This window comes from Bufo bufo, chromosome 3 (assembly GCF_905171765.1).
Source record: "Bufo bufo chromosome 3, aBufBuf1.1, whole genome shotgun sequence".
In the NCBI taxonomy this organism is placed as follows: Eukaryota; Metazoa; Chordata; class Amphibia; order Anura; family Bufonidae; genus Bufo; species Bufo bufo.
This window is the reverse complement of record NC_053391.1, coordinates 481,114,937-481,140,024: the sequence shown is the minus strand read 5'-3', so window position 1 is coordinate 481,140,024 and position 25,088 is coordinate 481,114,937. Positions and strand designations below refer to the sequence as shown.

General features: G+C 43.1%; 1 protein-coding gene across 1 annotated transcript in view; it reads right to left on the bottom strand.

Annotated features, from left to right (window-relative positions):
* Window positions 1-25,088, bottom strand: part of PCCA (propionyl-CoA carboxylase subunit alpha) — a 557,269-nt gene that overhangs the window by 284,177 nt on the left and 248,004 nt on the right. The window contains exons 15-16 of the mRNA XM_040425257.1: window positions 5,348-5,416; window positions 4,775-4,850 (exon numbers count right to left, since the gene is read on the bottom strand). Coding sequence (XP_040281191.1) covers window positions 4,775-4,850; window positions 5,348-5,416 — 145 coding nt within the window. The remainder of the gene's footprint in view (window positions 1-4,774; window positions 4,851-5,347; window positions 5,417-25,088) is intronic.

Here is a 25,088-nt window from a genome sequence, read left to right as displayed (position 1 = left end):
TTCCAAAAACAAGACTTTAAGGACCAATTCAGTTCTGAAGTCACTTTGAGGGGCCACCCATAAATGACTCCATAGAAGCCACCCATAAATGACTCCATTTTAGAAACTACACCCCTCAAATTATTCAAAACTCAATTAAAGGTTATGGACACCTTCATGGAAATTGTTTTATGATTGCATTTTACTCATTTTGGGCTAAAAATCATTTTTTTTAATTAAAAATTTTATGCAGTTTTTGTGATGCATGTAGTTAAAAATCAGTCTATTTGCAGACTATCTATTCCATCAGATGGCGGCTTATTTGAAGCCTTATTTCTGATCCCATTACCTCAAACACTCAACTCTCATAAGGCCTCTTTCACACGGGCGAGATTTCCGCGCGGATGCAATGCGTGAGGTAAACGCATTGCACCCGCACTGAATCCGGACCCATTCATTTCTATGGGGCTGTGCACATGAGCTGTGATTTTCACGCATCACTTGTGCGTTGCGTGAAAATCGCAGCATGCTCTATATTGTGCGTTTTTCACGCAACACAGGCCCCATAGAAGTAAATGGGGCTGCGTGAAAATCGCAAGCATCCGCAAGCAAGAGCGGATGCGGTGCGATTTTCACGCATGGTTGCTAGGAGATGATCGGGATGGGGACCTGATCATTATTATTTCCCCTTATAACATGGTTATAAGGGAAAATAATAGCACTCTTAATATAGAATGCTTAGTAAAATAGGGCTGGAAGAATTAAAAAAATTTATAAAAATTATTTAACTCACCTCATCCACTTGTTCACGCAGCCCGGCTTCTCTTCTGTCTTCTTCTTTGCTGTCCAGGAGGAAAAGGACCTGTGGCGACGTCACTGCGCTCATCACATGGTCCGTCACATGATCCATCACCATGGTGATGGACCATGTGATGAGCGCAGAGACGTCACCACAGGTCCTTTTCCTCAAAGAAGAAGAAAGAAGAGAAGCCGGACTGCGCGAACAAGTGGATTAAGCTTAGTTAAAAAAAATATATATTTTTAAGCCCTCCATCATTATTTTACTAAGCATTCTGTATGAAGAATGCTATTATTTTCCCTTATAACCATGTTATAAGGGAAAATAATAAAATCTACAGAACACCTAAACCAAACCCGAAGTTCTGTGAAGTCCGGGTACCAAACATGGCGATTTTTCTCTAGCGCGTGCAAAATGCATAAAAACGCTTTACACTCGCGAGGAAAAATCGTGCCTGTTCTCGCAACGCACCCGCATCTTTTCCCGCAACGCCCGTGTGAAACCAGCCTAAGGGATTTCTGGGACTTATATACTGATGACCTATCAAGTTAGCTGTTTGAGAAGGCACCAGCGCTCATGTGAACGCCGCGGCCTTCTCTCTGATCACCAAGCACAGCCCCACACATTGTATAGTGGCTGTACATGATATCACAGCTCAGGCTGATTCACTTTAACAGTAATAAACTGCTGTATGGGAACAGGACAGGATTCAGAAGGGAAGGAACACCATATGGTTTTTGGAGGGCAGATCATGCTTGAATGTTTTTTTGTTGCTTTGCCGAGACCCTGAGGTACTCATACAGTTGAAACCCCTGGAAATTTTGAATGTACACTTTCCAGAAATTTTTTCAGGGGTTTAGTGAGCAGTGATGGCCAGTTCGCCGTGTTCGCCCACGAACACATGCGGGCTGTTATCTTAACTCACAAGTCCGGCGATGCACAGGTAAGCCCTTACCTGTGCCGCGAGCCGGTCTGAAACAAATGCGGTCACCGGGAGCAGGTAGTTCCGAGAACAGCCGCCCGGGGCCTTCATCGGGCTGTTCTCGGAACTGCCTGCTCCCGGTGAACGCATTAGTTTCAGACCGGCTTTTGGCACAGGCACAGGTAAGGGCTTACCTGTGTATCGCCGGACTTGTGAGTTAAGATGGCAGCCCGCATGTCTTCGCGGTCGAACACGGCGAACTGGCCATAACTGGTAGTGAGCACTTTGATCCAAAAGGCATTTCATACAATGTTAGAAACACTTGGCTGTGAAAATGAAAAAATACATTTTTAAACTAAAATATTGCTTTCGGTTCAAATTTCCCATTTTGTGTAACAGGAAAATCCTCCCGCAATCTATTACCCATTTTCTGCAGGACTTCGAATGGAAGGAGTTCCATATGGCTTTTGGAGGGCAGATTTTTTCTTAAATAGTTTTCAGGTACCATGTCAAATTTGAAAAGACCCTGAGGTACCCCCCCCCCCCCCTCCCCTAGAGTGGAAACCCCCAAGAAATGACCCCAATTTTTAAACTACACTACTCAATTGATTGAGGTGTGTATTGAGTGCTTTGGCTCCACATGTATTTCATAGGATTTAGAAACATTTGGCTGTGAGAAAGAAAAGTTTCATTTCTTCCAATAAAATGTTGCTTTAGATCAGATTTTTCATTTTCACAAGCAGTAAAAGGAGAAAAATCACCCCAAATCTTGTTACATAATACCCTATGTGGTCATAAACTGCTTTTTAGGCACACTGCAGGGTTCAGAAGAGAAAGAGCACCAAGTGCTTTTAAGGCCTCATTTGGTGATTTATACAGCAATGGCCGACAACTGTCAAGGCTCTGTGGTGAAGTAAAAAAAAAAAAAAAACATAGAAGCAGGGACCCTATTTTAGAGACCACACCTGTTACAGATATTACTAAGGGGAGAAGCTTTTGATCACATATGCGTTTTGCAAAAATTAAATGTATGGACAGCAAATCGTGCTAAGTGAAAATTGCAATTTGACATTTTAGTGCTCAATACTTTGTGTCCATCATTTGCCAGTGTGAAAAGTACAGCCCTTATTATACTGTGTTTCCTGATTTTAGAAATCGGTCTAATCTTTTCCTGGAAATACCACAGGGCTCAGGAGTAAAAAAGCACCATGTGCATTTGAGGCCCAATGTGGTGATTTATGCATCTTGTGCTGACAACTGTAGAGGCTCTGGGGTGAAATAATAATTGGAACCCCACCTGAAAAGTGACCCTGTTTTGGAAAGGTATTGAGGAGTGGAGTGAGCATTTTGACGCCACAGATATTTTGCAGAAATTAATGCACAGCAGACCGTGCAAAATGAAAATTGCAATTTTTCCACATACATGGCATTTCAGTGCCAAATATGTTGTGCCCAGTTGGTGCCATTTGAGACTCACATTGCCCTTTTTAAATTGTTATGCAGGTTCTACTGGGTCCAGAAGTGCCATAAACGTGGATGTAAACTGCTGTATGTGGGCACAGGGCAGGACTCAGAAGGGAAGAAACGCCATTTGACTTTTGGACTGATGATTTGCCTGGACTGGTTTTCAGGCACTACATCACATGTGCAGAGACCCTGAGGTACATGTACCGTGGAAACGACATGTGTTTTGCTGAGATAAATTAGTAGGGGAAGATGCAAAATAAAAATTGCAAGTTTTTCACAGATATGGCATTTCGGTGTCCAGCATGCTGTGCTATCTGAGACATGTTAGGCATGTTCGACTGGTTATGGAAATGCCATAAAAGTAGACATACACTGCTGTTTGGTTACGCTGAAGGATTTAGAAGGCAAAGACTACCTTTTGGCTTTTGCAGTGCAGATTTTGATGGATTGGTTTATGGCGCCATGTTGCTTTTTCACTGCCTCTGGGTACCAGTAAAGCTATGTTCTGTGAACTATACTTTTTTTTATTATTATTTCTCAAGTGAGCTGTGTGAATGCTTATTTTTTGTAGAATAAGTTACCATTATCATTGGTATTAGTTTGGGGTAGGTATGACTTTTTGATTGCTTTTTCTTTCACTTTTTGGGAAGCAGAATGAAGAAAAGGCAACAATTCTGCTATTGCTTTTTGGGTAGAAAACCAAATTTTTGCACGATAAGCGTTTTTGGAAAAAAATATATATATATTTCTATATATGTTTCTGAGAGCCACTTTTTATTTTTTATTATTCTGGCGATGGTCTTTGTCTTCTGTGGGGGCTCGTTATTTGCAGGATGAGTTGAAGTTTTCATTGGTACCATTTTAGGGTACATATGATTCTGATCACTTGATATGTTTTTTGGGAGGCAAGGTGACCAAAAATGGCTGTTCTGCCTTTTTTCTTTTTTTTTTTTACAGTTTTCATGTGATATTTTTATAGAGCTGGTCATTACAAACGCCATTTCCCATGGAGCTTTTATTATTATTATTTTTTATAAATCACTTTATTTTATACTTTGTGCCCCCTTTAGGTAATTTAAGACATTTGTGGAACATTTAACATTACTGCTGATTTCTCTGGTAACTGGGGTTGACATAGTAAGAGAGGGAATACAGCCCCCAGAGAGGTTGTACAGTGGTATACTATGCTGTACAACCTCATTGCAGAGCTAATCTGGGCCTGGTAAGACACAGCAGCTCGTGCAGACTCCAGGGGCTGGTACAGGAAGCAGCATAGCGATTTCTTATCTTATACACAGTGCTAGTTCAGTGCTGTGTATAGCGCGATAGGGAAGGCAGGGACGACGGAAAACTGTCTGCCTTTATAGAAAGCCCTGCTTTCACTGACTGGCTGTTTTAAAACAGATGATCCCCTGGACAATTATAGTCTATGGGCGGTCAGGAACTGGTCAAAATCCCATCTGCTTTGCTGGTACTATAAAATGCAGCATATATGCTACATGAAAATCAGCAGCATTTCAGTCACGTGCGTTTTTTGTTTTTTTTAGTGTGTTGATGGGAGCTTCTATTCAAGGCACAAGTTGGTTTTACCACTTCTTAATGATTACCTCGAATGATGTAATTGTCTAGAGCATCTTCCATTCTCTTCAAGGCTTCAGCACGATTACTGCCATGGGTCACTAACTATAATAAACAGTATTAAATGTTACATCATATAATGCAAAAATTCACAGATATAGATGTGTTAGGTCTAAAAACAGAAATTTTTAAAACAAGCACAATGACAGCTAATAGAAAACTGAAAAAAATAGAAAAGAAGATGCGTTCTATAATAATTTAATGTTCATCCTTTTAAATGCAATACATCGCCTACTATATTTCAAAATAATGCCGCTTTGCTTTCAGGCATATAGTTAATCTCAGATATCCTTCTGTCTTTTGAATACATTATTATTCCTCATTAATTTAAAATGGGTTTGGGTGAAAAGCCGCTGATTTTGGAACCTAAACATACTTATGAATCACTGCTTTCTAAAATCAAAACGCATACATAAACAACCTTCTACATCTAGTCCCCACTTTGTAGTCTCCCTTTTTCAAGGTGACTGACCAATATTAGGAGTGAAATGAAATGTGCTTGCTATTCAATTTTGACTCATGTGGCAGAATTAGAAACCTACTTTTGAAATCATAGGATCATAGTAAATGCTGATGTCGCTTCCTTCTTGAATTCCGCTGTCAACTCGCACCTTAGGCACAAAAAAAAAAAAGTTACTAGAAACTGAAATGGATTAGTCAAACCTACAAAAAAATGCACAGTGCATTTAGGAATCCACTGAAATCAGGCAAAAAACATGGCATTATAGACAACAATAGCACAAATCCCAATAATGTAGAAAATAGACCAGTTCATGGAAAAATTTCAGTTAATTCATTGGAACATAACCATCTAAGGCTTATATTAGATTCGTATGAAAGTTCGTTAGTGATGATCTGGCATTGTAATACTGCCGATTACCCGATGGACGAGCAAACGCTTGTTTGTCAGGTAATCAGAATCTTTCAGCAGGTTTAAAAATAATTTTTTGCAGGCGGCAGATCGTGCTGTCTAATCACGATCTGCCGCCGACAAATAACGATTCAGCATGGGGACAAGCGATGGCATTAGCGATCACTCCTCCCTCTACTCGTCTAATATACTGAGGGCGTACGTTCAGAAATGTCTCCTCTTTTTAACCCTGGAAACTCAGCCTAAGGGTACTGCCACATGTAATGTAAACGCTATAGTTTTGTATGTGGATAAACTACAACATTTAAAGTAGCTGTGAAGTGAATGAGACTTAAAAAATAAATAAAAAATCCCATCCACATGCTGCAGACATTATCCACAGCAAAACCTACACTCAACTTTACCAGCAGTAGGGATTTTTTATCTGCAGGATAGGAATTTATGTTGCGAGTTTCTGCTGCAGATTTTGCAATGCCACTATTTGGTGTGGATTTTGGCCAGGTATGCTGTGGAGTGGCCACACCCCTACGTTGCTATTACTCTGTGGTTACTCTTAATTGCCAGGCCATACCTGTACTCAGTTAACTTTGGAGTGGCTCGGACGCACACATGTAATTGCGCCCTAAATACTCGTTTCACTTCAAATGATACCCTTTAATAATACATAATTTAATCCATATAAATCTAAATCAAGTCACATATCTAGTCTATTATAGGAAGAATACAAAACACACATTTAAGACAATGCAGACATCAAACTTGGACGGCAAGTAATGGAATTATTTCACTTTAGAGTTATTATGTAAAACAACAAAGGGAAACAGATCATGAAATGGCCCTTCAGATCTCAAGCAAAATAAAAAAAGAAGCATCTGTTTAATTGGCTGATATGGGGCACAACACATTTGCATGTAGTCAGCAATTAGAACCAGATGCCCATAATTATTTAAATTAGCTAAAATAAAACATTTGGCACATAAACAAAGACTAAGAACAACAAAAAAAGAACAAGGTTCCTATGGCACCACGTTCATCATGGAGAGTGTAATACATCCTTGAGCAGACTATCGTCACGCTACTCTTAGTCTGCATCCTGGCTGATAAAATCTCCCTATATCTTGGTTTTTATGTTCCCTTAAATAAAGGACGGAAGGGTTAACAGTTGTAACTATTAGGCTTTGCATAAGCAGACCTTGTAAGTAATGCGATAGACAAGTCGTATTCCACTTAATAAGAGTTAACTCACACAAACTTGCACAATTTTCTGTCCAAATAAATGAATTTGTAAAAAACAGATAGCTCCCATTTTTTCTCACTCCCATCAATAGAAATGCTTATTCTGATCCACATAATGGACCAGAATAGGAATGCAGTGAGTTTCTAAGATCAGCCACACGGCTCCATTAGAGAAACAGATGCATTAACGGCGCCATTCACTTTCACGTGGAATGGTCGTGTGCATGAGCTTTAATGTTAAGTTACTATACTGTGTATTCTTTACACTATTACAAAGGTATTCACACATATGAGAACACCAGACAAAAATACTCTGGGACACTCACCATTCACTTACAATAAACTGCTTAAAGGGGACCTGACATGTTTTTAGTCAAAACTTGTATTCTCCATGAAATAACAATTCTGGAGCATCTTTCCTTAAAACTCTGCATTGTGCCATTCCTAGAAATGTATGAATACAGTGACAACTGTGAGTGATCATTCCCCTTGTCAAATGGGTGTGTCCCTACACAGTATGAGACTGGCAGCACTGAGTCAGAGAGGGTAGGGGCACCCATTTGTCTGTTTATTCATACACTTTTTCAGAGGACTAACAGAAGAATGGCATAATGTAGAGTTCTAAGAAAAGATCCTTCAAAATAATTATTTTATGGGGAGTGCAATAATTTTCGAAGACGAGTCAATAAAGGGCAGCAGGTTTACTAATGTCATCTAAAAGTAAGACAGTAATCCCTGCATTCTTGTGTCTGCACCAAGTTGGCTCAGTGACTTGGCGCTTGCCCTGTGGATCAGTTGCTGCTTCCCAATCTTGGGAAGCAGCAGAAGACCCATTGCACAAGTATGGAGTCGGCTGAGTGACTTCACGCCTGTGCACTGGTTTCCAAACTCATCAAGTAGACGCTGAGTCACTGAGCCAACTCGGCACTGCCTGGAGAACACAGGGCTAGACTAGATGTCTTGTCCTGTCAATCAACGGGGAGGGGGGAGTACACAGGGCAAAGGGGTGTTGCACTAAACCACCTCCGGACCGCCTAACGCAGGATCGCGTTCCGGAGGTGGCAGCGCTGCGCACAGTCACGCATATACGCGTCATCTCGCGAGACGCGAGACTTCCTGTGAACGCGCGCACACAGGCGCGCGCGCTCACAGGAACGGAAGGTAAGAGAGCTGATCTCCAGCCTGCCAGCGGCGATCGTTCGCTGGCAGGCTGGAGATGTGTTTTTTTTAACCCCTAACAGGTATATTAGACGCTGTTTTGATAACAGCGTCTAATATACCTGCTACCTGGTCCTCTGGTGGTCCCCTTTGTTTGGATCGACCACCAGAGGACACAGGTAGCTCAGTAAAGTAGCACCAAGCACCACTACACTACACCCCCCCCCGTCACTTATTAACCCCTTATTAGCCCCTGATCACCCCTAATCACCCCTGATCACCCCATATAAACTCCCTGATCACCCCCCTGTCATTGATTACCCCCCTGTCATTGATCAACCCCCTGTAAAGCTCCATTCAGACGTCCGCATGATTTTTACGGATCCACTGATAGATGGATCGGATCCGCAAAACGCATCCGGACGTCTGAATGAAGCCTTACAGGGGCGTGATCAATGACTGTGGTGATCACCCCATATAGACTCCCTGATCACCCCCCTGTCATTGATTACCCCCCTGTCATTGATTACCCCCCTGTAAAGCTCCATTCAGATGTCCGCATGATTTTTACGGATGCACTGATACATGGATCGGATCCGCAAAATGCATCCGGTCGTCTGAATGAAGCCTTACAGGGGCATGATCAATGACTGTGGTGATCACCCCCCTGTCATTGATTACCCCCCTGTAAAGCTCCATTCAGATGTCCGCATGATTTTTACGGATGCACTGATAGATGGATCGGATCCTCAAAACGCATCCGGACGTCTGAATGAAGCCTTACAGGGGCATGATCAATGACTGTGGTGATCACCCCATATAGACTCCCTGATCACCCCCCTGTCATTGATTACCCCCCTGTCATTGATTACCCCCCTGTAAAGCTCCATTCAGATGTCCGCATGATTTTTACGGATGCACTGATAGATGGATCGGATCCGCAAAACGCATCCGGACGTCTGAATGAAGCCTTACAGGGGCATGATCAATGACTGTGGTGATCACCCCATATAGACTCCCTGATCACCCCCCTGTAAAGCTCCATTCAGATGTCCGCATGATTTTTACGGATGCACTGATACATGGATCGGATCCGCAAAACGCATCCGGTCGTCTGAATGAAGCCTTACAGGGGCATGATCAATGACTGTGGTGATCACCCCCCTGTCATTGATCACCCCCCTGTAAAGCTCCATTCAGATGTCCGCATGATTTTTACGGATGCACTGATAGATGGATCGGATCCGCAAAACGCATCCGGACGTCTGAATGAAGCCTTACAGGGGCATGATCAATGACTGTGGTGATCACCCCATATAGACTCCCTGATCACACCCCTGTCATTGATTACCCCCCTGTCATTGATTACCCCCCTGTAAAGCTCTATTCAGATGTCCGCATGATTTTTACGGATGCACTGATAGATGGATCGGATCCGCAAAACGCATCCGGACGTCTGAATGAAGCCTTACAGGGGCGTGATCAATGACTGTGGTGATCACCCCATATAAACTCCCTGATCACCCCCCTGTCATTGATTACCCCCCTGTCATTGATTACCCCCCTGTAAAGCTCCATTCAGATGTCCGCATGATTTTTACGGATGCACTGATAGATGGATCGGATCCGCAAAACGCATCCGGACGTCTGAATGAAGCCTTACAGGGGCATGATCAATGACTGTGGTGATCACCCCATATAGACTCCCTGATCACCCCCCTGTAAAGCTCCATTCAGATGTCCGCATGATTTTTACGGATGCACTGATACATGGATCGGATCCGCAAAACGCATCCGGTCGTCTGAATGAAGCCTTACAGGGGCATGATCAATGACTGTGGTGATCACCCCCCTGTCATTGATCACCCCCCTGTAAAGCTCCATTCAGATGTCCGCATGATTTTTACGGATGCACTGATAGATGGATCGGATCCGCAAAACGCATCCGGACGTCTGAATGAAGCCTTACAGGGGCATGATCAATGACTGTGGTGATCACCCCATATAGACTCCCTGATCACCCCCCTGTCATTGATTACCCCCCTGTCATTGATTACCCCCCTGTAAAGCTCCATTCAGATGTCCGCATGATTTTTACGGATGCACTGATAGATGGATCGGATCCGCAAAACGCATCCGGACGTCTGAATGAAGCCTTACAGGGGCATGATCAATGACTGTGGTGATCACCCCATATAGACTCCCTGATCACCCCCCTGTAAAGCTCCATTCAGATGTCCGCATGATTTTTACGGATGCACTGATACATGGATCGGATCCGCAAAACGCATCCGGTCATCTGAATGAAGCCTTACAGGGGCATGATCAATGACTGTGGTGATCACCCCCCTGTCATTGATCACCCCCCTGTAAAGCTCCATTCAGATGTCCGCATGATTTTTACGGATGCACTGATAGATGGATCGGATCCGCAAAACGCATCCGGACGTCTGAATGAAGCCTTACAGGGGCATGATCAATGACTGTGGTGATCACCCCATATAGACTCCCTGATCACCCCCCTGTCATTGATTACCCCCCTGTAAAGCTCCATTCAGATGTCCGCATGATTTTTACGGATGCACTGATAGATGGATCGGATCCGCAAAACGCATCCGGACGTCTGAATGAAGCCTTACAGGGGCGTGATCAATGACTGTGGTGATCACCCCATATAGACTCCCTGATTACCCCCCTGTCATTGATTACCCCCCTGTAAAGCTCCATTCAGATGTCCGCATGATTTTTACGGATGCACTGATAGATGGATCGGATCCGCAAAACGCATCCGGACGTCTGAATGAAGCCTTACACGGGCGTGATCAATGACTGTGGTTATCACCCCATATAGACTCCCTGATCACCCCCCTGTCATTGATCACCCCCCTGTCATTGATCACCCCCCTGTCATTGATCACCACCCCTGTCATTGATCACCCCCCCTGTCATTGATCACCCCCCCTGTCATTGATCACCCCCCCTGTCATTGATCACCCCTCTGTAAGGCTCCATTCAGATATTTTTTTGGCCCAAGTTAGCGGAATTTTTTTTTTTTTTTCTTACAAAGTCTCATATTCCACTAACTTGTGTCAAAAAATAAAATCTCACATGAACTCACCATACCCCTCACGGAATCCAAATGCGTAAAATTTTTTAGACATTTATATTCCAGACTTCTTCTCACGCTTTAGGGCCCCTAGAATGCCAGGGCAGTATAAATACCCCACATGTGACCCCATTTCGGAAAGAAGACACCCCCAGGTATTCCGTGAGGGGCATATTGAGTCCATGAAAGATTGAAATTTTTGTCCCAAGTTAGCGGAACGGGAGACTTTGTGAGAAAAAAATTAAAAATATCAATTTCCGCTAACTTGTGCCAAAAAAAAAAAATTTCTATGAACTCGCCATGCCCCTCATTGAATACCTTGGGGTGTCTTCTTTCCAAAATGGGGTCACATGTGGGGTATTTATACTGCCCTGGCATTCTAGGGGCCCCAAAGCGTGAGAAGAAGTCTGGTATCCAAATGTCTAAAAATGCCCTCCTAAAAGGAATTTGGGCACCTTTGCGCATCTAGGCTGCAAAAAAGTGTCACACATCTGGTATCGCCGTACTCAGGAGAGGTTAGGGAATGTGTTTTGGGGTGTCATTTTACATATACCCATGCTGGGTGAGAGAAATATCTTGGTCAAATGCCAACTTTGTATAAAAAAATGGGAAAAGTTGTCTTTTGCCAAGATATTTCTCTCACCCAGCATGGGTATATGTAAAATGACACCCCAAAACACATTCCCCAACTTCTCCTGAATACGGCGATACCACATGTGTGACACTTTTTTGCAGCCTAGGTGGGCAAAGGGGCCCATATTCCAAAGAGCACCTTTAGGATTTCACAGGTCATTTACCTACTTACCACACATTAGGGCCCCTGGAAAATGCCAGGGCAGTATAACTACCCCACAAGTGACCCCATTTTGGAAAGAAGACACCCCAAGGTATTCCGTGAGGGGCATAGTGAGTTCATGGAAGTTTTTATTTTTTGTCACAAGTTAGTGGAAAATGCTTATTTTTTTATTTTTATTTTTTTTTTTTTTTTCATACAAAGTCTCATATTCCACTAACTTGTGACAAAAAATAAAAACTTCCATGAACTCACTATGCCCATCAGCGAATACCTTGGGGTCTCTTCTTTCCAAAATGGGGTCACTTGTGGGGTAGTTATACTGCCCTGGCATTCTAGGGGCCCAAATGTGTGGTAAGGAGTTTGAAATCAAATTCTGTTAAAAATGACCTGTGAAATCCGAAAGGTGCTCTTTTGAATATGGGCCCCTTTGCCCACCTCGGCTGCAAAAAAGTGTCACACATCTGGTATCTCCGTAATCGGGAGAAGTTGGGGAATGTGTTTTGGGGTGTCATTTTACATATACCCATGCTGGGTGAGAGAAATATATTGGCAAAAGACAACTTTTCCCATTTTTTTATACAAAGTTGGCATTTGACCAAGATATTTATCTCACCCAGCATGGGTATATGTAAAAAGACACCCCAAAACACATTCCTCAACTTCTCCTGAATACAGAGATACCAGATGTGTGACACTTTTTTGCAGCCTAGGTGGGCAAAGGGGCCCACATTCCAAAGAGCACCTTTCGGATTTCACAGGTCATTTACCTACTTACCACACATTTGGGCCCCTAGAATGCCAGGGCAGTATAACTACCCCACAAGTGACCCCATTTTGGAAAGAAGAGACCCCAAGGTATTCGCTGATGGGCATAGTGAGTTCATGGAAGTTTTTATTTTTTGTCACAAGTTTGTGGAATATGAGACTTTGTTTGAAAAAAAAAAAAATAAATCATCATTTTCCACTAACTTGTGACAAAAAATAAAAAATTCTAGGAACTCGCCATGCCCCTCACGGAATACCTTGGGGTGTCTTCTTTCCAAAATGGGGTCACTTGTGGGGTAGTTATACTGCCCTGGTATTCTAGGGGCCCAAATGTGTGGTAAGGAGTTTGAAATCAAATTCAGGAAAAAATGAGGAGTGAAATCCGAAAGGTGCTCTTTGGAATATGGGCCCCTTTGCCCACCTAGGCTGCAAAAAAGTGTCACACATCTGGTATCCCCATACTCAGGAGAAGTTGAGGAATGTGTTTTGGGGTGTCTTTTTACATATACCCATGCTGGGTGAGATAAATATCTTGGTCAAATGACAACTTTGTATAAAAAAATGGGAAAAGTTGTCTTTTGCCAAGATATTTCTCTCACCCAGCATGGGTATATATAAAATGACACCCCAAAACACATTCCCCACCTTCTCCTGAGTACGGAGATACCAGATGTGTGACACTTTTTTGCAGCCTAGGTGGGCAAAGGGGCCCATATTCCAAAGAGCACCTTTCGGATTTCACAGGTCATTTTTTACAGAATTTGATTTCAAACTCCTTACCACACATTTGGGCCCCTAGAATGCCAGGGCAGTATAACTACCCCACAAGTGACCCCATTTTGGAAAGAAGAGACCCCAAGGTATTCGCTGATGGGCATAGTGAGTTCATAGAACTTTTTATTTTTTGTCACAAGTTAGTGGAATATGAGACTTTGTAAGAAAAAAAAAAAAAAGAAAAAAAATCATCATTTTCCGCTAACTTGTGACAAAAAATAAAAAGTTCTATGAACTCACTATGCCCATCAGCGAATACCTTAGGGTGTGTACTTTCAGAAATGGGGTCATTTGTGGGGTGTTTGTACTGTCTGGGCATTGTAGAACCTCAGGAAACATGACAGGTGCTCAGAAAGTCAGAGCTGCTTCAAAAAGCGGAAATTCACATTTTTGTACCATAGTTTGTAAACGCTATAACTTTTACCCAAACCATTTTTTTTTTACCCAAACATTTTTTTTTTATCAAAGACATGTAGAACTATAAATTTAGAGCAAAATTTCTATATGGATGTCGTTTTTTTTTGCAAAATTTTACTACTGAAAGTGAAAAATGTCATTTTTTTGCAAAAAAATCGTTAAATTTCGATTAATAACAAAAAAAGTAAAAATGTCAGCAGCAATGAAATACCACCAAATGAAAGCTCTATTAGTGAGAAGAAAAGGAGGTAAAATTCATTTGGGTGGTAAGTTGCATGACCGAGCAATAAACGGTGAAAGTAGTGTAGGTCAGAAGTGTAAAAAGTGGCCTGGTCTTTCAGGGTGTTTAAGCACTGGGGGCTGAGGTGGTTAAATATAAAAAGGACGATAAGTCTGCAAATGTTAACCCTGGAGACAAAAGAAAGATATAATTTTAGTCAGCATGATCAACCCCACCAGGCAATATGCCTGGTTTAATAGGGTTGATCATGCTGACAGATGCTCTTTAAAAAACCTTCAGCTTCACTCTGTGGTTTATTATGTTCTCTCTCCCTGTTTTTTTTTAACAATGACACAAATCTTACAGATTTTATCATCATGTAGCAACATGAGGTGAAGAAGAAAAAAAGCAGGGACAATTTCATAGGACAAAGGACTGATTGCTGTTAATGAGCCAGTGCATTTGTTGTATATTGCTGATTCCTGTTTTCCTCTCTCAGTTTGACTTCATCAGTGCACCATTGAGGGCTACCCTTATGAAATGTGTCAAATGAGCAGTTCCTGGGGCCAAATATTTATTAAATAGCTGCTATCAACTTTTGGCATCTGGAATATTCACGAGCTAATCAAAATATTCAAGGCAGATAGACACGTCCCACCAATCCATGGGACAGAGGAATTCAGTGAAAGCTACATAACAGCAGGGTTTGAGGGCATATTATTATGGGTGGGGGGCGAAGCCTTGAAACTTGCAGGCACTTTCACATGTGGGAAAAGACCTCCCTAATAAAACAGCAACCCATCTGTCTGCATCAAAGCAGAACGAGTCAAGAACGCAACAGTCAGGTGAGGTTTTAATTTCAGCAATTGTTAAAAAGGTAACTTCACATAGCATCTGTGGCATCAACAACAAGAATGATATTGGACAGCTTATCAAATGATGAAGCAGAAGCTTTACGGAAGGAAATGAAAATGCTTTAGGCCTCATGCACGCGACCGTTGTGTGCATCCGTGGCCGTTGTGCCGTTTTCCGTTTTTTTTCGCGGACCCATTGACTTTCAATGGGTCCGTGGAAAAATCGGAAAATGCACCGTTTTGCCGCCGAGACCGTGATCCGTGTATCCTGTCCGTCAAAAAAATATGACCTGTCCTATTTTTTTGACGGACAACGGTTCACGGACCCATTCAAGTCAATGGGTCCGTGAAAGAACACGGATGCACACAAGATTGGCATCCGTGTCCGTGGCCGTAGGTTACTTTTATACAGACGGATCCGAAGCTTTTTTTTTAAAAGCTTTTTCAGAGCTGAGTTTTCACTTCGTGAAAACTCAGAACAGACAGTATATTCTAACACAGAGGCGTTCCCATGGTGATGGGGACGCTTCAGGTTAGAATATACTAAAAGAACTGTGTACATGACTGCCCCCTGCTGCCTGGCAGGTGCTGCCAGGCAGCAGGGGGCAGCGCCCCCCCCCTGTAGTTAACACATTGGTGGCCAGTGCGGCCGCCCCCCCCCCCCCCTCCCCTGTAGTTAACTCATTGGTGGCCAGTGGGCCCCCCTCCCTCCCCTGTAGTTAACTCATTGGTGGCCAGTGCGGCCGCCCCCCCCTCCCCTGTAGTTAACTCATTGGTGGCCAGTGGGCCCCCCTCCCTCCCCTGTAGTTAACTCATTGGTGGCCAGTGCGGCCGCCCCCCCCCCTCCCTCCCCTGTAGTTAACTCGTTGGTGGCCAGTGGGCCCCCCCCTTCCTCCCCTGTAGTTAACTCGTTGGTGGCCAGTGGGCCTTCTCCCCTCCCTCCCCCTCCTAATTAAAATCTCCCCCTATCATTGGTGGCAGCGGAGTGTACCGAACGGAGTCCCAGTTTAATCGCTGGGGCTCCGATCGGTAACCATGGCAACCAGGACGCTACTGCAGTCCCGGTTGCCATGGTTACTTAGCAATTTGTAGAACCATTATACTTACCTGCGAGCTGCGATGTCTGCATCCGGCCGGGAGCTCCTCCTACTGGTAAGTGACATGACCTGTCACTTACCAGTAGGAGGAGCTCCCGGCCGGACGCAGACATCGCAGGTAAGTATAATGGTTCTACAAATTGCTAAGTAACCATGGCAACCGGGACTGCAGTAGCGTCCTGGTTGCCATGGTTACCGATCGAAGCCCCATCGATTAAACTGGGACTCCGATCGGTACACTCCGCTGCCACCAATGATAGGGGGGAGATTTTAATTAGGAGGGGAAGGGAGGGGAGAAGGCCCACTGGCCACCAACGAGTTAACTACAGGGGAGGGAGGGGGGGCCCACTGGCCACCAACGACTTAACTACAGGGGAGGGAGAGGGGGGCCCACTGGCCACCAACGAGTTAACTACAGGGGAGGGAGGGGGGCCGGCCGCACTGGCCACCAATGAGTTAACTACAGGGGAGGGAGGGGGGCCGGCCGCACTGGCCACCAATAAGTTAACTACAGGGGAGGGAGGGGGGGGGGCCGGCCACACTGGCCACCAATGTGTTAACTACAGGGGAGGGAGGGGGGGGGGCCGGCCACACTGGCCACCAATGTGTTAACTACAGGGGGGGGGGGGGGTGCCAGGCAGCAGGGGGCAGTCATGTACACAGTTCTTTTAATATATTCTAACCTGAAGCGTCCCCATCACCATGGGAACGCCTCTGTGTTAGAATATACTGTTGGATTTGAGTTTCACGATGTAACTCAAATCCGACGGTATATTCTTACATAGAGGCGTTCCCATGGTGATGGGGACGCTTCAAGTTAAAATATACCATCGGATTGGAGAAAACTCCGATCCGATGGTATATTAACTCCTGACTTTACATTGAAAGTCAATGGGGGACGGATCCGTTTGAAATTGCACCATATTGTGTCAACGTCAAACTGATCCGTCCCCATTGACTTGCATTGTAATTCAGGACGGATCCGTTTTTTTTCATGTCCGTGGATCCTCCAAAAATCAAGGAAGACCCACGGACGAAAAAACGGTCACGGATCACGGAAAAACGAAACCCTGTTTTGCGGACCGCAAAAAAATATGGTCGTGTGCATGAGGCCTTAGTCTGTGAAAACTCCAAAAGTGAGCAGAGGTCACATCAAAAACCAATTCTGCCTGATGACTATGTATTTAGAATAAACAATAGTATTCCAAGCAGGTTACCCTGCAGAGATTGATCCCTGCAATGAGAAAATAAGCCTACAATAAGCAAAATATGCACATATTTTATTGCAATGACATACCATTGGTTTAGGTGGCATGTCACAGGTTGCTATACTCCAGTCTTACATGGGTTTAAATGAGTCAAAATATTAGACTTGGTCATTTATTTATTGAAGAAAATGATCCAATAACACATCTTTTCCAGCCAGAGGAGCATCCTTAGAATTCTCCTTTGATCATGCCATGATACACTTCACAAACATGTGTTGTGAAGATCCCTGTTATTTAAATAAAACAGGTTGCCCACTCACACCTGATTATCATCCCATTGATTGAAAACACCTAACTTTAATTTCACCTTCAAATTATCTGCTAATCCTAAAAGTTCACATACTTTTGCCACTCACAGACATGTGGACATATTGGATAATTTTTCTCCCGTGTGCTTCAAGGTCCATGCAGCCACGCTGCAAAAGGTAGGACATGTCTTATCTTTCTGTCACGCTTCGGTGTAGGAGGGAAACACCACACCGAGCATAGGAGGGAAAGGGGGTAACAGGGAATCAGGCATGAGAACTAGGGAAGGAAGATGGACACCTCCTAGTTAAAAACCCTAACAAAAATCCTGGCTGACTACCAGTATGAACAGACCCCAAAGGTAGGCGAGTTCATACGCAGGAATACTTAGAGTCCTATCAAGCCCTATAGGACCCTGGTACTAATGGCAGGGACAAGACTACCTGTTCCTCCAAAAGGAAGGACGAACAGGAGTCTCCTTCAGGCCTAATACAAACACAGGGAAATGCAACAGACAGAAACCAAACAAAATACAAGAGGGAAAGGAAAGACTTAACTTCAAAGGAACAATGGAAGCACCAGGAACTCCACCGAGATCCAACCACAATCTATCCAATGATCCAAACAGAAGCTATAAACCGCACAGGATTGTGAGAGAAGAAACTATAAACAGAGAAGGTTAAATTACCCTAATAGCCACACCTGGGGATAGAAGGTGTGGCAAGCACCAGAAACAACACAGACGTCATTTGATCCAAACGGAAAACATGTCAGATCAAACCACGCGTGTCCGTGACACTTTGACTGCAACATGCAGATTGCGGACCCATTTTAGTCAATATGTCTGCACCACGATGCAGGGTTCACACTCTAATAGGGATGCCTTGACAGACATCTCAGCATTTGTTATGCTCAAACAATAATATATTCAAAACACATTACGGCAAAAAAATAAAAAAATTTAAATTAAAGTGTTCTCACTTCAGCAAATTGCATTTATCATGAGAAAGTTAATACAAGCCATTTTCTAATGTATTGTTATTATCCATATTGCTTCCTTTGCTGGCTTGATTCATTTCCCCATCCCATTATATACTGCTCATTTCCACGGTTACAACCACCCTGCAATAAAGGAAAAAATGCTAGCCTCTCTGGTGGCCGGGATCACAGGAGTGCACATAGGCGGTCGCTTTTTCCTGTAGTGTACAAGCATGGCCACCACTGCTGGATTGCAGCGTGGTCATAACCGTGGAACCAATAAGTGCATAATGTGATGGAAAAATGAAGCTAGCCAACAAAGGAGGCAAAATGGACAATAACAGAACATTAGTAACTGCCTTGTATTAACAAATTCTATATGATAAATGCCATTTGCTGAAGTGAGACAACCCCTTTAAAGTGAAAAAAGTATTTTAGAAGCAATTCTTAAAAATTATTTCGAAACTTTCCAAAACCCACTTTTTAAGGAACAGTTCAGGTCTGTAGTAGGGATCGACCGATTATCGGTTTTACCGATATTATCGGCCGATATTCAGGATTTTGACAGTTATTGGTATCAGCATCTATTTTGCCGATATTCCGATAACGTATGGGGAACACAGATCGCGCTGCTCAGCGCTCTCTGTGTTCCCTCAGCAGCACAGGGGAGAAGGAAGCAGTGTCTCCCTCCCCCTGTGATGCTGCTGCCGCTGCCGCCAATGAGAGGAGAGAAGACAAGAGGCGGGGAGGGGCTGTGGCCACTGCGCCACCAATGATGTTGACTTACTCATTCATTCAAATTGAACAGGAGGCGGGAGCTGGCTGCAGAATCACATAGCCGGCTTCCGACCTCTATGAGCGGTAGCTGCGATCCGCGGTAGTTAAACCCTCAAGTGCCGCGGATCGCAGCTACCGCTCATAGAGGTCGGGAGCCGGCTATGCGATTCTGCAGCCAGCTCCCGCCTCCTGTATATGAATAAATTAGAGATTTATGTTCATTGGTGGCGCAGTGTGGCCCCCCAAGCCCCCCAGTTTTATTCATTGGTGGCGCAGTGCGCCCCCCACCCCCACATTAAAAACATTGGTGGCGCAGTGCGCCCCCCCACCCAATCCCCCCCAGTTTTAATCATTGGTGGCAGTGGCCACAGGGTCCCCTCTCCCCTGCTCCTCCGATCGGAGCCCCAGCAGTGTAAGCCTGGGGCTCCGATCAGTTACCATGGCAGCCAGGGCACTATTGAAGCCCTGGCTGCCATGGTAAGCTCCATGCTGCTGTGTGCAGAGCACAGAGCAGCAGAGACAGTGTGAGATCCTATTCACCCTGATAGAGATCTATCAGGGTGAATAGGACAAGGGTTCTAGTCCCTAAGGGGGCTAAAAGTTAGTAAAAATTAAAAACACCAAAAAAACAACTACACATTAACAAGAAAAATATTCATTTTCAGCAGGTGTGTAGGAATTATTTTTTAAATGAAATTTCACAGAATATCGGTATAAATTATCGGCCATCGGCCTGAAAGTTCACAAATTATCGGTATCGGCCCTAAAAAATCTATATCGGTCGATCCCTAGTCTGTAGTCACTTTGTGGTGCTTAGATAATAAAAGCCATCCATAAATGTCCCCATTGTAGAAACTACACCCCTCAAGTTACTTAAAACTGATTTTACTAACTTTGTTAACCCTTTAGGCGTTCCAAAAGAATTAAAGAAAAATGGAGATGAAATTTAAAAATTTCACTTTTTTGGCAGATTTACCATTTTAATCCCACATCAAGGGTTAACAGCCAAACAAAACTCAATATTTATTACCCTGGTTCTGCGGTTTACATAAACACCCCACATGTGATCGTAAACTGATGTAAGGGCACACGGCAGGGCGCAGAAGAAAAGGAGCGCCATATGGTTTTTGGAATGCAGAATTGGCTGGACTGATTTTTAGACACCATGTCCCATTTGAAACCCCCCTGATGCACCCTTACAGTAGAAACTTCTATTTTGGAGTACATATGATTTTTAATTGCTCTATATTACGTTTTTTGTGAGGCAGGTTAACCCAAAAATGACTGTTTTTATTGTTTACAACATTCATCTGACAGGGTAGATCATGTGCTATTTTTATAGAGCAGGTTGTTATGGAAGCAATGATATCAAATATGTCTACTTTCTTTGTTTCAGTTTTACATAATAAAGCATTTAAAAAAAAATAATGTTTTTGTGTCTCCATTTTCTGAACCTTATATATTTTTTTTTTTCTGCCGATCATCTTGTGCAGGGGCTCGTTTTTTGCAGGAAGAGTTGACGTTTTTACTGGTACCATTTTTTGGGTACATATGATTTTTGGACCATTCATTATTACACTTTATGGGGCAAGGTGACCAAAAAATTGGTTGTTTTGGTCCAGTTTTTAGTTATTTATCTTTACAGCGTTCACCTGAGGGGTTAGGTCTATACTTTTTCTTATTTAAGTTTTACACAATAATAGCATTTTTGAAACCAAGAAAAATGATGTTTTAGTGTCTCCATAGTCTGAGAGCCATAGCTTTTTTAATTTTTGACCGATTGTCTTAGGTAGGGTCTAATTTTTTGCAGGATGAGGTGACTGTTTGATTGGTACTATTTTGGGGGGCATATGCCCTTTTGATCGCTTAGTGTTGCACTTTATTTGATGTTAACAAAAAATGGCTTTTTGGCACTGATTTTATTAGATTTTTTTTATGGTGTTCAACTGAGGGGTTTGGTCATGTGATATTTTTATCGAGCTGGTTGTTACGGATGCAGTGATACCTAATATGCATACTTTTTCTTATTTATTTAAGTTTTCCAAAATAATAGAATATTTGAAACAAAAAAATATAGATTTTAATGTTCTGAGAGCTATATATTTTGTATTTTAGAGTGATTTTCTTATGTAGGGGCTCATTTTTAGCGGGATGAGGTGACGGTTTTATTGGTACCATTTTGTGGGACATACACCTTTTTGATCGCTTGGTGTTACACTTTTTGTGATGTAAGGTGACAAAAATGGCTTTTTTGACACAGTTTTTCTTTTTCTTTTTATGGTGTTTATCGGACGGTGTGGATCATGTGATATTTATAGAGCCTGTCGTTACGGACGCAGTGATACCTAATGTGTGTGTTTTTTCCTTTTATTATAAAATCAAGGGAGAGGCGATTTTTTTTCGTTTTTTTTTAACTTGAAACTATTTTTTTTTATTTATTAAAAACACATTTTTTGCTATTTTTTAAAACGTTATTTCTGTCCCACTCTGGGACTTCAACTTTTGAGGCTCTGATCCCCTCTGTAATGCATTACAATACAGCTATCAGGGACTGCAGGGCCCCTGCAGCAATCAGGCGCACAACACTCCGATGCCCGCCCTATCACCATGACGTAATAGTACGTCGAAATGTGGCAAGTCACTTTCCGCCATGACGTACTATTACGCCATATGCCAGGAAGGGGTTAAAGGGGTTCTCTGCTTATTAAAAGTAGTTGCCTGGGTTCAGAGCTGAACTCGTACATATCCCCCATCTCAACCCTCCGCCCCCCCTGACCAGCACTATTATCTATTTTTTTTTGGCTATTAGGCCATACATTCATCAATTATCCCCTGATGATTCTGCCACTGAATCTGTGACAGAAGAAACGCGTCGGGATTGTTCTTTGGGAGTAAAGTTTTTAGGGTTAGTTGGCCAGGGTTTAGCCATCGATAAGTGGGGTCGCTCCATTAGGGGGTGATACCTCCGCATTTAGGCGGGGGTCCTCTCCACTTTTAGGCAGGGACCCTTAGTATCATAGGGCCAGATCTCCCATATTTTTTCCTAACTTTTTTCATTCTGAACCCTTCGGAACACCTGCAGTTGGAAGGACTATATACACAGCCTGAGCAAAAGAATTGAAGATCAGGAACTTTGGAATCCGTGACTGGGATCCAGCACTGACCTTCTAAGCATTATACGTCAGAACCATGAGTGCTCACATATGACTCAGTGTGTTATATACATGTCCTAGGTACTGCATACCCTATCTATGTACTCTGCTAGATATCTATCTGCAGCTATCCAAAACATATATTGTCTTGTGGGATTTATTTTAAATAATATCTTTATAAAAGTTACGTTTTAAAGTAGGTTTAATTTTTCAGTGATCCCCCCTGATATGAGCATCGGAGCATGAAATGCTCGTTGTAACGCGCATGGCAAGGGTTTTTATGTTTACATTGGCACACTGCTAGCCGGAGGACTCCCTGTAATGTCACGACTCCGATGGGCGGACTTTAGCGTATTACAGGGTAGGGCACTGCTAAAGCCGGCCCATTAGTGCCAGTGTCGTCACCGGGCTCACTGGTACGTCACCCAGATCTCCAAAAATGCCTTTGCCCTGCGCTTAAAAATCCGATGCTCATATCAGGGGGGCCGGAGGGGTTGAAGATGGAGATATGTTCGGGTTCAGCTCTGAACCCGAACAACCCCTTTAATACAATTACTAAAAATACTTAAAGGGAACCTGTCACCAGTTTTATGGTGTCCTAAGTAAGGGCAACATAAATAAGTGACTGATTCTCTTAGCAAAATGCTGGGTCACTTTCTTTAATTGACCCAGTCAATGTGCCAACGTCTTGTATTGAAAAGCTCCAGCTGATAATGATGAGTCATGAATATCTATGAGCTCCTGACTCTCCCCGCCTACCTGCTGCTGATTGACAGTTTTTTTCCATAGGAATCAGCAGCAGGTGGGCAGGGGAGTGGCTATATCTCAGAATAAAAATAAAAAAACGCTGGACTCACTGACATCACGCTGGACTCAAATCAGCTCATTAGCATGCGGCATGTGGCATCTGTGTGTGTATATTATGAGGTAACTATCTGTCACACCAGTAAGTGAATACATCTAAGGCACTTTTTAGTAGTTAATGATTGTATATAATTAGATTATAATCAAATATCCACATGACAAGTTCCCTTTAAATTTTACTTTATAATAAATATATTCCCAAATACCTTTCATTACTTATAATGGCTTGTTTTTGTCTCTGCAGAAATCATCGGGGAAAATAAAATGGCTGTTGTCCTATTAGCACACACAAAACCTGTCCTAATATAGGAGGACAAGTTACTTCAGAACACTGAGCTAAAGAGCTTCCTCATTATCCTATCTGCTCTAGTTGTCAGGAATTATGATCCTAAATACAGATAAGCTCTTTAGCTAATCTCTGTAGGAATGGAGTTTATGAGGAGATATGAAGTACAGAGAGGAGGGTGGAGATGTGGCTAAAGAGCAGCAGCTCCTGTATATAGTCTCCATCACCACAGACTGTCCTGTCTATCCTCTCAGTACTTCATGTCTCCTCATGAACTCCATTTCCACAGAGATTCAGCTAAAGTTCTTATCTGTATTCAAAATCATAATCTCTGACAGTTAGAGCAGAGAGGATGATGAGACAGCTCTTTAGCTCAGTCTTGTTAAGTAACTTGTCCTGCTGTGTGATATGGACAGGTTTTGTGTATACTAAGGTTACTTTCACACTTGTGTTGTGAAGATATGGCAAGCAGTTCGGAGTTTGTAGACTGTTCCAGATGCGGATCCGTCTAACAAATGCATTGAAACACCAGATCTGTCTCTCCGGTGTCAGCCGGAAAAAAGGATCCGGTATTATTATTTTTTGCATCTTTAAAGGGAACCTGTCATCAACTTTATGCTGACCTCACTGACGGCAGCATAAATTAGTGACAGAATGGATTGTCACTCATGAGCTAAAAGTAAGTGGTTGCCGAGAACCAGCATCATAATCATTGCCAGGCCTTGAAAAGAGTCAAATCTACTTGAGAAGAGTCATGGTTATTCATAATCTCCTGCACTCTCACCCATCTGCTGATGATTGGCAGTTCTCTCCTAAAGAGAAAGGGAGAAAACTAGGTAGAAGACTGTCAGTCATCAGCAGGTGGGCAGGAGAGCAGGAATTCATGAATAACCATGACTCTTCTCAGGTGGCCGTGACTCTTTTCCAGGCCCAGTCTGCAATGATTGTGATCTTGGTTCTCGGCAACCACTTACTTTTTACTTATAAATGACGGACTGCTGAAATCAACTCACCTGTCACTACTTAATTATGTTGTTAATGTGAGCAGTATCAAGTTGGTGACAGGTTCCCTTAAAGGTCTGCGCATGCGCAGACTGGAAAACCGCATCCGCTTTGCCAGAACACTTAGTGCTGGATTTGGCATTAATGCATTTTAATGGAATATAATGCAGGATCCAGCATTCCGGCAAGTGTTCCAGAATTTTGGACGGATAAAATACTGCAGCATGCTGCAGTATTTTCTCCGGCCAAATACCGCAAGAGTGACTGAACGGAAGACCTCCTGATGTATACTGAACGGATTGCTCTCCATTCAGAATGCATTAGGATAAAACTGATCAGTTTTTTTCCGGCATTGAGCCCCTAGGATGGAACTCAATACCAGAAAAGAATAACGCTAGTGTGAAAGTACACTAAGA